This window comes from Stegodyphus dumicola, chromosome 1 (genome assembly GCF_044657685.1).
Source record: "Stegodyphus dumicola isolate Sdum_Otavi_A_Nest chromosome 1, ASM4465768v1".
NCBI classification, from domain to species: domain Eukaryota; kingdom Metazoa; phylum Arthropoda; class Arachnida; order Araneae; family Eresidae; genus Stegodyphus; species Stegodyphus dumicola.
In genome coordinates, this window is record NC_140768.1 from 277,774,250 (window position 1) to 277,788,413 (window position 14,164).

The following is a 14,164-nucleotide window of genomic DNA, read 5'->3' on the forward strand; positions in this document are numbered from 1 at the left end:
AGAAGCTTTATAGCACTAGATTTAATGAGTATTAAATTAGGAATATAGCTTCACGATTTTAGGTAAATGCCTCTAACTAGCGTTACTAGTAACCACATTTCATACAAATATTGTCAGAAAACCATGGTTCGCAAATATATAATTTTTATTTGGTTCAAAATTAATGCAAAGCTAATGAAAATGTTAATACAGTTTAATGATTCTATAATATGACAAAAATAAAATGTGAAGGTACTTTCGAAAATGTTTTATAAAGATGCAGTATTTTATGAATGAAATCAGAAAAGATGGATATTAACTGCCTTTTAAAAATATTTCCTAGAAGTTTCTGTTTGAGGTAAACAAATATTTTGAAACTATGAACATCTTTGAATGTTCATTTACGAATAGCAATAGAATGTTACTTCTTATCTGAGGATATGTAATGTTATTAAACTCAATAAGAAAATCTGAAAAGTTTCAGATTTTAACGGTTGCCCAATTTGTTAAAGTTTTCTTACGCTGTCTCTAAGCTCGCAGTATAGAATTTTCAATACTAGACAGACACGCGCGCTGGAGATAAAAATATTTTATTCCGTACAGTGTTGCCATTGCTCTCTTTGAAGTCGCTGAGTCAAATCGTTGAGTTTGTTAATAAAAAATTCGTTAAAATTTTACAAAATATGAAATAGATAATAAAACAAATTTGAAATTTAAAATTCGGTCTTCCTGGTGCACATGTTAGGGTAGAGAACAAGGTTATTCAGAATTGGATGGCCCTAGGTAGCGTCGTTTTTTCACACTGCGAAAAACATTCATATATTCATGCAGATTTTTCATTACTTAATTTATTTAAAAATTACACAGAACAATAATATTTGTTGGCAACAGTCTGAAACGCGATATACAAGTTATAGTGATTCAACGCAAAATCCTGTTTCGTGATTACTAGCCCACTTGGGCTAACAAGGAAAATTTTTATCAAATCTCTTAAAATCGATACAATCGAATTAATTATGTATTCTCAGATATTTTAAAATTTCATATGGGGTCGTCATATGCTCCTATTACACCAGTTTTATTGTTATTTATTTATAATTAATGTAGATTTGTTAGAGGAAAACTTTAAAGTATTAAACTAAGTTAATGAATACCTTATGCATACCTGTCAAAAGTAATTCAAAAATGGAAAAAGAATAGAGGTAATTAAATTCAGATTAAATGCGTCCTGTATTAATTATCATTAAAATAAGTATTCTGAAAAAAAAGAGACTTTAAAATGATAGCTGAAGCGAACTTGCGTGTGCTATGTTCACCCATTAAAATAAAAATCAAGAAATCTTCTGTTTTTATTCTAGTCCAACAAAAATATTACTGAAATAATTTAAGCTATCCTTAGTTTCTTTAATGCATTTAAACTGATTTCACATATTTTATTTTTCAATTTTTATGTAAATACTCCTTTTTATATAATCGGGAGATTTTATTACAGACTTCTTTGCCTTTTATAGATCGTTGGTAGGAATCGGTAGGAAATAATCAACGTCTGCCTCCTAAACCTGGAAGTCTGGCTTGTGTTATAGCTTTTTTAAAAGCAACTGGAAATTGACTTATTATAATGCTAATTATCTCTTCTCTTACTCGTTCCCTAAATTCTTCCTCCACAATATTATATATATACTGAAAAGGTCCAAGATTTGATAGCCTGACGTTAATATCACCAAACTTTTCAATTTCAAAAGCTTTCAGTTGTCCTTTCAGACTTGCTGGTTGCCCGGCTATTGCGGATCGGACAATTGTTTCATTGATGTACGCAGTGACTTGGAATGGTATTGGTGGAAACTGTTCTACTCTTGCCTTGCCATCGTAGACAGTGTTCATGCCAAAGAAGTTCATCACACATTCCATCTTGACTTCGTTAATGTTAATGGAAGGACCATCGCACTGCCTGAATCTGCGAATGCGGGAAAGACCATTGAAAATGCCATTGTGGTAATCCACTCTTCCTGACACAGGTATTGGACCAATCTGTTTAAAAGGGATGCCAAAATCTGGCAAAGGCGCTGGATCCAGCTTCATATTCTTAATCTCTCTTTCCAAAGTTTCGCCAATGATGGAGTCCAAATATTCATCTGCTACATTAGAACTTGAACCATCTGAAAAAGTAATCAAAATTTATGTCATCTAAAAACTACAGTCGGCATACATTTTAGTTATTTAGAATTGTGAAAAATAAAAGAAACCATCTTTTTTTACCATTCAGAGTTAGGGATAGACGTATTCACAGAGAAAATTCAAGTAAATTAAAATTATATTCGCCTTTTTAGGGCACAGAAAGAGAAAAATACAATGGATAAATCTTTTAATAGAAATAATTATTAGGAATTAAACTATTAGAGGTACTAAAGCAGCAATAATCAGCGTAATATTCCTAAATTTGCAGGACTAAGTTCGAAGGCTTAAATACAAAACCTTCCTCTTCACTTGCAAAAGTGCAAATGGGGAAAGAAAAGCCTGTCCTCATCGGACTTTTCTTTCGTCATTTGCACTTCTATAACTGAATAAGTTCTGTATTTAAACCTTCGAAACTAGCTCTGAAAATTTAAGAAATATTACGCTGTTTCTTGTTATAATCATTATTCGACGTGTTATTTTAACTCAGACATGGCTTAAATTATTTTCATATCATCATCAAAGATCGGATGTTCAGGAATAATGCTATAGTTTACCTACTTTACATATTTTGCAGCTAATTTTACGGAAAATACCTTTAGGAGGTAGATATTCCTAATTCTTTCTGGCTTGTGTTTATGTAATTTTTACTTATTTATTCATTATAAATTGTTTTGTGTCCATTTAACTGTGACCTTGTATTGTTTGCTAGACGCCTAACTGTCCAACAATCTAAGCTTACATATACTGTCGTATTGGGAATATGCGACAGACGCGTCATTGAATCTTCGGGACTGCTAAGATCACATGTGACCGACAACACATTTCGGTTTTAACGTTAGATATATTTATATCGGTCACTTTTCTTATACACTGCTGTATCCAATGTGACTGACGTGGCGTATTGTATCAAACATAACTGAAGCAAGCAACTTAATACTATGTTGGGGGCTGCGTTCGGTTTTTTGTGTCTGACATAATTTTTAGCCCAAAAAAGGCTATTCGTCTCGGAATGGTATTTTGCGTCGATTCGCTATAAATGCGTCGTTCCACCTTTCATTCTAGTCTTTTGCCGTTCGGCAAAATATAAGATATTAATCTTTTAAATTGAATTTGCCTGTTGTGGATTAACAACCTAAGTTGCTTGAAAGCAATAGATGCACTTATTAAGGATATTCATGCTTTACTTTTGAATAATATTGAATGAATACAATGTATTCAATTCGCGATGTATCTAATTAAAAATATCTAATATTTTCATTGAATAGCGTTACATTTTTTTATTATTAGACGGATAGGGCGTTAGCCTGATTTTCGAAACGGGATTTTGCGTCGCTCACTGTAAAAAGAAAATCACTTTTCAAATTGTTGCCACCAAATATTGTAGCCCTGTATTCTCTTTAACAAACTTAACTAATGAAGAATCTAAATGTGTGTATGTAGGTATGTTTATCACATTTTGAAAAACCATGTGATATCTAGTGAGAGAACAACGGATCGAACAGGAAGAGTCGTTGTTAATATCATCAGCATCAACAAATGGAACCAAAGAATGAAGTATCTAAAATTTTTTATTGATAAGAGAAAACCTGGAAAAAGGAATAGACTGTAGTTGCCTAAGTTTTTACTAATTCAAGAATGTTTCCTTTGGTTCTAGAAAATAATGTAAGGCAGAATTCTGCTATTTTTAACTTATGCAGGAACTTGCATAAAAAAGGCAGCCGTAGCAATGTAGCTAGGACAATGCAATGTGTATATTAGACATGTCTATTTTTTTACAATGTCATAGGAAGCATTCGAAACTCACTTCATTCCGTGACAATATACCTCGAAATTTCAACGCATATATCGGGAACTTGTCAGAAACGTCAGGTCTCTCGCGAACACGTGTTGGTATCGCAATGAGGTTTCCGACTCGTTTTCGTGTCAAAAGTTATGGAGCTCTAACGCAGGATCTTGAGAGCAAAATGCTTTCCTATCCCGAACAAGAACGATTCAAATGATACTGATTCGTATTGCTCAACTTAGTTTTTACGAATAACTTCCTCCAGTAAATACGGAGAGTTTGCAGTTACAAGATACTAAGCAAAAATTGTTTGATTTTTATATTTTTGAACAAACTTTCAAGTTTATCTTATCCCGTTTCAGTACTCTGAGCTGTAGGCAGTATAATTTCTGTTTCCTCTTTTAACTGTATTGAAGTTAATGATTTGGGATTTCAGACTAATATTCATGAAAAGATGCAGCAATCGAAATTTACTACATTTACATGTAAAGTTTCAATGAAAGCTAGAATAAAATATAATTATGCTTTCTGTTGAAACGCTGTAAGGGCAATGAAACGCTTATCCATATCTACCACATGTAATGATGCTTATAGACCGGATTACCAAAGGAAGATCGGCTCATGAGCACAACTCAACCATAAGTGCATATTGCTGCGAGCTACTGGATCGTTGATGTTTTTTTGAGTAACAAGTCCAATAATAAACAGTACACACAGCACAGTGATGTCTGGAAGTAACTCAAGGAGAGCGCTGATATTCCTCTTCAACAGATGAAGTAAAGAGTTCCTAAGATCACTTTCAGAGTAAACCGTAACTCGTAGTTCAGCTAATCGTCTCACAGCCGATTCGCAACTGTTTCACAAATGAGCTCCCAGTTCTCCCACCTTGCTGCGAGCTTGGAAAAGCGACCCCAGCTCTCCGACCTTGAAGCAGATGTTCTGGAAACTTCTAGAAGAATCGGTTGAAGAGTTTGAAAATGTATTGTCTCGAATCTCCTAGAAAGTCGCCAAGTTTCCGAGAAATTGCTCTTGCGAACTTGGATAAAAATATTTTCGCCAAGGACCTTTAGGAACGGAATAGCCTATATCTCAGGTTCTAATTAAGATGCTTTTACAGTTCCAAAACTATTGCAAGCAGAATTAAATTATCAAAATTTTATGCAACAAATAAACAGTTAAATGTAAGACATATGGCCACAAAGTAGATTAACTTTAAAATAAACAATAAAATTACCATTCTAAGCAAAATACTACAATGATAAAGAAAAACAAAAATACAATCAAAAAGGATTAAAATATTCACAAATATTTATAATATGAGCCCTCTTCTTAAGGACTGCACATCCTGGGCAGTACAGTCCTTAGTACCGGGGATAACTAATTCTCATTACTTTAATAAGGTTCCAGTCTGTTCTAGTGCACTAGCTTAGGTTTAAAAGAAGGAGTTCTTTGTACGCGCACTACAACGTCGTCCAATTTCGAGATTAAGCGGTAGGGCTCTTCCTAAAATGTCTGCAGCTTGGGAGAAATCCCGCGATGATACTTCGGGTTGTACAGCCAGACCTGATTTCCTTCCTTGAATTCCCTCTCTGTCGACATGCCATCGTTAACTCCTTTACATCTATCGGTGGCTGTGTTGATCCTATACAGTCTAACATTCATGTGACCAGCGTCACTAGGCGAAGTTGAGAAGATATTTTAAAATTCCTATACTAAACGACTTACAGTTTGAATCTGTTTAGCATTTAATTCTGTACTCTGAATTAAATCTTTTAATTCGGGCGAACTCTGTTTCCAATGGACCGAACTTCGTACGATACTTGCCGCAGGAAAATATGAAACAATTTCCTTTCCTTTCATAAAAGCACGACGCTTGTCACTTATGTTGGCAGGCACATTTTCGTTTCCTAAGTACAGTAGGGGCAGTCAAATTAGAAGTCCTTTCGAAACTGTAGTTTCCTTTGGCAAATCAGTAATCCCGAAGAGCGACTTTTGGTGAGTTTTCACTGCACCGCTGATGATGCATTTTATTCTTGGAGAGATAGTAATATTATCACGAATAATTATCTTATAGCAACTCATATGAGTTTCATCTATTCCAAACATAGGTATTTCTTCATTAAATGTGAGCAATTCATTATTCTTGACATCTAAGAAAAATCCATGCTTCATCAGAAAATCAAGTTTGAGAATGCACGAATCGATTAAATCAGCCACATAGAATATGTGCTCATATGCATAGGATGAAACTTGATGAGCACCATCATTTTTCCAATGCACTGGCATTTTTTCTCCACTCACGTCTTGTAGGTCCAAAGATAAAGCCGTATACAGTAGGTGATCGTTCGACCGCTTAGTTATATCAGCTCACAGAACAGTCGCATTTGCTCCCGTATCTGCTATCATAAGGGATGGAAAACTGCTGATTTCTATTTCCACGCACCTTTGTTGATCTCCGCCTTGAACAGAAGAAATTTGAAGAAAGTAGTTTGGCGAAGTATCTTCTTTTATTCCTGCTTCCATCTTCCTCATTTCATCGACATTTGCTTCGATGGAATTCTTCATTTCTACAGCATTCACTTCTATCAAGGTCTATTTTCATCTCAGCTGCATTTCCGTCGATATAATTCTTTGTTTGGCAGAAGTTGCGGCTATTATTTCCAATATAGCTTTCAGTTATTTTTCCATCTTTCTGCTTATTGGTATTTAGAGAAACCTCAAATTCTGACATCATTTTCTGTCAGCTACTGGATATTTGATGTTTTTTTTTTAAATAATAAGTTCAGATAAGCAGAAAGAAATAAACAATTTATTAGGAAGATAAGCGCAATATACAATACACCCAGCACAATAATATCTGGAAATAACTCGAAAACGAGAATGCTCAGGGGAAAAAACCGCTTAGCTCAGGGGAAAAAACCGCTAAGTTCCTTAAATCACTGTTAGGATAAATCCTAACTCCAGTTTAGCTAACAGATAAGTCTCATAGCCGATTCGCAACTGTTTCACAAAGGAGTTTCGCAGCTCTCTGACCCTTATTTATACCCTGAAGCAGGGGCTCTAGAAACTTCTAGAAGAATCGGTCGTAGAGCTTCAAAAATGTGTTCCGCGAATCGTCCAAAAAGTCTTCAAGATGGTAAAATCGTCAAATTTTGCCAATGTGGTGACGAAAAGTTTCATCAAAATTCCTTAGGAACGAAACTGTCTAAATATCGGGTTTTAACTGAGTTACTTTTGCAATTCCAAAACTATTGCCACCAGTTAAAAGATATACAGTTCTATACAACAATCAAACACTTAAGTACACGCTAAATAAACAACAAAATACTGTTCTAATAACAATACATAAATAAAATAAATAAGTAAAGCAATTAACTAAAACAATTAGAGAAAGACAAAAATACAATCAAAAGGGAATTAAATATTTACAAATATTTACAACAATATTTTATATTATAGCACTTCTTTATTTTATAATCTATACTACCTAGGTGCGCATTTTGTATTTTACAAACCCAATTTTTTATTCATTTTTCAAAAGTGTATTAGTCTACCAGTGGAGTACCTTTGAATATTAATAATTCAATGCTGGTTCGAATATCAGCGTACGGACAGGTTTCATGCGTGCTTCTGTGGCTTTTACAGACAATATACAGACAATTTCCATCAGAAAATGCTCTAAATAGCAACCCTCAGCTTAGACAAGTAACTCTCGTATGCTTTGCCTTTAATCAATTTAAACAAATACATTTTTTTGAATCATAGTAAATCATAGATGCGAAACCAACGAATGCATGGACGCAAAAAGAATTACGAGATTTTTTAGATCCTTAAACGATCTTCAGTAGTTTGAACTATTTCACTACAACTGCGCAGTTTATTTTGACATCAATAAGTAAAATTAGGATAGATATATCGTGAGTTAGTGAAAACTTGCCACGATTTACTATATCCTGCTTTGAACAATCTGGTTTTAAAAATGAAAAGTAAAAAAATAAAATCAAGCAGTTAACTGTTAATTTCTTTTAAGTTACTGCCTTTTTAAATCTTATGTGAATAAATTCACATTTATGGGAAAAAAGATACTGTTTGAAGACGTTTGCTAAAATCACTGTCGGTAAATTAATAGATCTATATTGTCCGTCTATGTTAAATGGGTACAAATGTAAATGTCCATTGATGTATGCGTTATTCATTTCATCTTAATGAATTTTAGCAACAATTATTATGGTAATAAATGTTAGAAGTTTCTAAAGTCCTTAGAAAGGATAATTTAATTCCGCTCATTATTTATTAATTTTGTTCAGTTAATTGAGTTCGTTATTTATTAATAGTGGAAATGCATATCAAATAGTGCGTGCAAAGTAGTTTTACTTTGAATTCTTATTTCGTTTTCAGGCATGCAATATTTTAATCATATTGAAAGTTTGTTGTTTATCAGTTACACCTTTCACACACACACCATAAGGAGGGAGAGTTACCGTTCCACTGGGATAATTGACAAAATTTAACTTGCGTGTCTGGAAAGCACGATAATCTGTTAGATTTATATATAGCTTTGTTCTACCATAGTTATTTTGAAACAAAATCGGACTTTTTCTGAAACAACATACCGATTTTTTTCCACATTTCGATTCTACGACTCAAATTATGCTCATTTATTAAATTTTGTAAAATTTTATAAGAAACCTAGCGAGAAATTTAAAAATTTATCTTAGCTCACTTTTTTCAGTTTTCGCCAAGAAAATTTCAGTTGGCGAAATTCCTAATTTATAGTAACCCACTTTTATTTCCCTTTTCCAGTTGTGCACGAGCGGAAAAAAAGTGTATCGTACATTCTTTCAAATAAATTTAATAAAGTGCGTTAAGCACGTTTGACGTCATTATCGCTTATAACAAATATGTCAAATTTCAAAACGCGTCAATGTATAAATCCCGCATATCTTTCGAAATTTTGAATAAAAAACTCTAATGTTTTGCAGCTATGCCTGGAAATACATATACTTTAAGGTGACGGTAAAATTTTTATAGATTATAATTCAGAAATGCTTTCGAAACATTTATAAGAATTACTAAAAAATACAAATTAAAAAATACATCTTATAATATATACGAATTTTATTTAGATTGGATTTAACTTTCCAACTGTGAAAGAAGTAATCAAGTAAGTGTAATAAAAAAAGAGATATTATTAAATATATACGAAGCCTGAGTTAACACCGAGGAGCTTAACTTTTGAGAGCTAGTTTATTAAAAACTACTTAAGCGATTTCTACAAAACTTGGTACTTCAGCATAATTTGAGTTGTAAAATCGAAATATGGGAAAACTTCGATATAAAATTTAAGAAAAAGTCCAATTTTGTGTCAGAATACTTATGCTAGAATAACACTATATATAAATCTAATATATATCCTAAATCGCGCTTTTGAGACATGAAAAACGCAAGTTAAATTTCGTCCATTGGGACAGTAGAACGGGAGATATAGTAATGTCTTTTTTTTTTTATTTATTTTAGTGCAAAGTGTACAACACAATACTTTTGCAACATCTATTTGTAGCCGATGTCGTGTCTTGTACACAGTTAATGACACCCAGATTAATCTTCTCCGCTTATTTACAACCCGTTATACAACTTATGTAAACTTTTTACAAAAGGGAAACTAACTACATGAACAGGAGCGGAATCGCTGATTTATAATTCGCTTCACTGAGCATCCGGGTTCTCCGGCCGAAAGCCAGTCTTCATTTTTTTCCTGTACCTAAACGGCTCCACGTACTTTTAAAATTGAAGTTTAGGAAGACAAAGCATATGAATTTCTTTTCATACGTAATGTTGTTTTCGGATGCAATGCATATGATATATCTATTGTTTAGACAGAAAACCAATTAGTTGCATAGATTAAGAACGTAGAGTCATTAGGAATTTTTTAGAGGCAGAAAAGATGAAAAATAGCAAACGCCTTCGCGGGGAATCGAACCACGGACCTCTGAAATACCGACCCAGCGTGCAGAACCACTACACCACGAAGGCTTGCTAGGGAAGTGGGAGAAATACCTTATATACTCCCCGTTTTAAAGGACGACTAGGGTTTTAGGGGACCTAGTCGCCAAATTCTGGGTGCGGAGAATCATCATCCACAACCCTTTTAGTTTGGGCGCCACTTGTAGAGTCATTAGATTAATTGGAAGCAGAAAAGATGAAAAATAGCAAACGCCTTCGCCGGGAATCGAACCACGGACCTCTGGAACACCGGCTCAGCGTGCAGAACCACTACACCACGAAGGCTCGCTAGGGAAGTGGGAGAAATACCTTATAAGATATAGGACTTCATGTCTTATTATAAGTGTATATCTCCTGTGATGTGCAATTAAACTGAATATTCAACTCAAAGACTAACCATTGCATTATCGTAACATACCATTCATAACAAATATTTTACTATTAACACAAAACACAAAACAAAATAATAAGATTTTAAGTTTAAAACTACGTACCTAATAGACTACATTACCTCTAAAATCCTAAGTATTTACTAACGGTAAACTGATCGATTAAGCTTTTGCCTTTCACGAACACAGTAGGAACTAAGGCGATATCGATATAACACAAAGGCAATATCGATATAACCTAATGACTCTACATATGTCATAACTGCAGTTTGATCCTAAGCATCAAATGCATATCATATCGATAAATTACTTCTTAGAATAATTTTTATTGTTATTACATGCACTTTTGAAAAATTACATTTTTATGAAGCATAAATTTTCATTATATTAAAGTAGAAATTATGTATATCACATTATAACCCATAAAGTCGCAGGCTATAAAAAGCTTATCAGAAATTTAAAGTGTAAATTTTGTGTTGAAAAATCAGTCTGTACTTACAGCATTTACTGAATAATAATTTCGCTCGATATTCTTATTCTTATACGATTACAGCTGAAAACATCGTAGACGTATCGGTACTAGAAATGAAAGGGCGAGCGCATTTGCCAAAGAGGCTACTACCCAAAATTACCCTGAATCCTTGCAGGGGTTGAAGAAAAAGGCCGCGACCCTAATGGAGAATTATACCTACAAATTATGGAAAGAGAAGTGTCCGATAAAAATAAAAACTATATGAGACTGGCAACAATAAACATATAATGACATAGATTTAGATCAAATTTTAGGAGGTCATGGCTGTTTTCCTGCAAACTTTAAAATAATTAATTTTCAAAACTCCGACCTCTGTGGCTGCTGCAAAGCAACAGGAGATGTTAAACACTTCATGGAAATCTGCCCACTTAAGAAAAGATTTTATCATAAATGAAACTTTTAATATGGAATGGCTTTCTGAAATTTTGACAAGGCGAGCAGTTTATCAAGAAAGATTATGTATTATGTAGATAATAATCGATCAGCTGTGGGAATCCTACTTTAGTGTATGTACTGTGTTGTACCTGTAACTAGGGCAGCCAAATTAAGCCACAGGGCAGCTTGTGGTCAGGTGGATGAGTTGCTTCCCACAAACTAACCCTTAACTATAGTAACTCTTACAAAATGTAAGCAAAGAAGGCTCGTTAATTAACAGATACTTAAAAAATCTATGGCTTCAAGAAAAAATGATTGAATGATGTTCTGAATTTGGAAAAATTTAGATTTATCAGAAAGATGACAAAATGAAATATTTGAAAAAAAAATAAAAATTATTATGATACTAAAATAAAAGAAAATAAAATTTACTGCAAATAAAATATAAATAAAATAAAGTTTGCAATACTAAACAGTAAAAATTTTCATAATTTATTTAAATTAAAATCAACTTTTCCCCCTATATTTACTTATAGATTTCAAATTGAAACATGATTTAATGCAGAAAAGGTAATTAATTAAGATTATCCGAACATAATCCCATCACGAATATTTCTTGGATTTACTCAGAGGCAGTTTATATTCCTGGAATTAAATTCTTTTGAAAAGCGGTAGCGCGAGAAAAATATTGGTTACTGAGACCCCCAACGGGTTAAAATTGACAGTAGCTATTATGAATGCTGTTGTTCTGTGATCAAGGAATCGCACTCACATTTTACCATATTCAGATTTCTTGAAAGTGTAGAAAATGTTATTTTTCTGCTTTTTATAATTCAAATATTTGCCACTAAGGAAGCTTTTGAATTTTGTGTTAAATCCTTCCTGATCAGTCGAATTTATATCATGTGTGAAATCAATGCATAAAAGTTTTAAAAATACTTCTAATAAAAATAGTTTAGAACTCTTATTCGTCAGAAGTTTTTAAATTGCTCTATGTTTAGCTCCCACTTTACGACATGGGGGAAGGAGGTGCATAAGACCCTCAGGGCACCCTTTTGGCTACAGGTCTGAAAATGCTTTGTTGTCATTAGACTATTTTGAAGCAGGAGACATGAAATATCAGCAATGCCGTCGCCGGGAGTCGAACCCGGACCTCTCGAATACTAGCCGAGTGTGCTACCGTTATACCACGAAAGCATGCTGGAAGGCAGGAGAAAATACCTTATATACTCCCCTCTTATAAAGGGCGACTGGAGATTACGGGACCCAGTCGCCAAATCCTGATGGTGATGAATTAAAGTTCACCACTTGTTTTTAATTCGGGCGCCACTGTAGAGTCTTTAGGTTATTCGGAAGCAGGAGACATGAAAAATAAGCTATGCCCTCATTGGAACTTGAACCTGGACCTCTCGAATACGCGCTGAGTGTGCTACCGTTATACCACAAAGGCATGCTGGAGGGAGGGAGAAAATACCTTATAGCTTCTTCTTGCCTGATTAGAGGCCATATAGCTCGACTCAAATCAATATACAGACCTCATAAGAATACCTTTCTTATAATGTCCGTGCATCAAGAGTGCTTATGTGATGCTTGCCACGTGACAAAACAAACGAAAGAAGACGGTCATAAACATAAAGTCTTCTCTTGTAAAATAGTACTAAATCCTTCCAGATAAAAGCAAATATTTTTGCATTTGCAAAGCATTTAGTATGTCTGTTTCTTTTCGGCTAACTCTGAATGATTTGCACAAATGCACGAAAGAGGATCAGTAAACATACTACCAGACATATATTAACGAAATATTTTATTAACATACATTTATCAAAAACAAAAAACACCTTCGGTTTTCAAAAACACCTTCGGGTTTTTTTTTTTTATCAAAAACACCTTCGGGTGTTTGCTTTTCGAGGTAGAATTTGGAAAGCGAAAATCCGTTGGTTTCCGGTAATCATGTGTTATATCGGATGACTGACGATTCTAATACTTAATTATTTCTACTATTTTCTTACGTAATTTAATGAAAAAATAAGAAAATTCATTCCTCTATGAAACGGTAAAACATAAACTGATAACGTATTTTCCTGAAACAAATTATATTAAGAATTTGAAAATTTACTCACCAATCATAGCAAATGTGACGAGCAACGCAACAATCATGATTTCCTAAATGGCCAACTGCTACTTAATCTAAGAATCTGACTCAATAGTGAGAATACTATAAAGCGTTCTCACTATTGAGTTATTAATGCGGGCTGAACTCAATTATATTTTGCATAACAGGTGCTGCTATTAAACTCTCATCATCATTGTAATCTTCCGTTTTTATTTATTTATTTGCTCTCATTACTGTATGAAGGGTTTAGATTACATATTAAAGAAGGAATGATTACGTAATGACTACGACTGATTACGTAATGAAGAATTTAGGTTACGTTATTCAATCCCATTTTTAATACAAAGTTTGAGATTGTTAAAACAATTAAAATTGGAAGACCAAATAAACTCTCTCTTGTCAAGTTTCGTTTTTTAATCACATTGTCATCAAATTTCTTTCCTTTTTTTTTAGCCCAAAGGGGTATTAGCCAAGATGGCTATTATCCTCGAAATCACTATAAACGGCTGTATCACTTTTTAGATTGATACTGCCAAATTTTATCCCCCATGTATTATATTTAAAGAAATTAAATAATAAAGAATCTGCATGAAAGTATGTAGGTTTCTCGCATTGTGAAAAAACAACGATACCTAGAGCTATCAAATTTTGAATAACGTAGACTTGCACCAGAATATGGGCACCTGGAAGCGCGAATCTTGAATTTCGAATTTATTTTATTATCTATTTCATATTTTGTTTAAACTTCAACGAATTTTTGATTAAAAAACCCAACGATTTCATAGCGAGCAGTGGCAACACACTGTAGGGAATAA

The 14,164-nt window shown here is 33.6% G+C and overlaps 1 protein-coding gene across 1 annotated transcript; it reads right to left on the minus strand.

The window, feature by feature from the left end:
• Nucleotides 1–219: 219 nt before the first annotated feature.
• On the minus strand, nt 220–13,456 carry LOC118187589 (uncharacterized). Its single transcript, XM_035357838.2, has 2 exons — nt 13,357–13,456; nt 220–2,135 (listed from the first exon to the last, which is right to left on the minus strand). Exons 1-2 carry the CDS (start codon nt 13,391–13,393, stop codon nt 1,519–1,521), a joined length of 654 nt encoding a protein of 217 aa, XP_035213729.1. The 5' UTR covers nt 13,394–13,456; the 3' UTR covers nt 220–1,518.
• Between the last annotated feature and the right edge of the window lie 708 nt (nt 13,457–14,164).

Coding starts and splice junctions, on each gene's coding strand:
- LOC118187589 (XM_035357838.2), bottom strand. CDS start 13,393: ATGATTGTTGCGTTGCTCGTCACATTTGCTATGATTG. Junction 2,136..13,356: donor CGTCACATTTGCTATGATTG/GTGAGTAAATTT, acceptor TTACTTTTTCAG/ATGGTTCAAGTTCTAATGTA.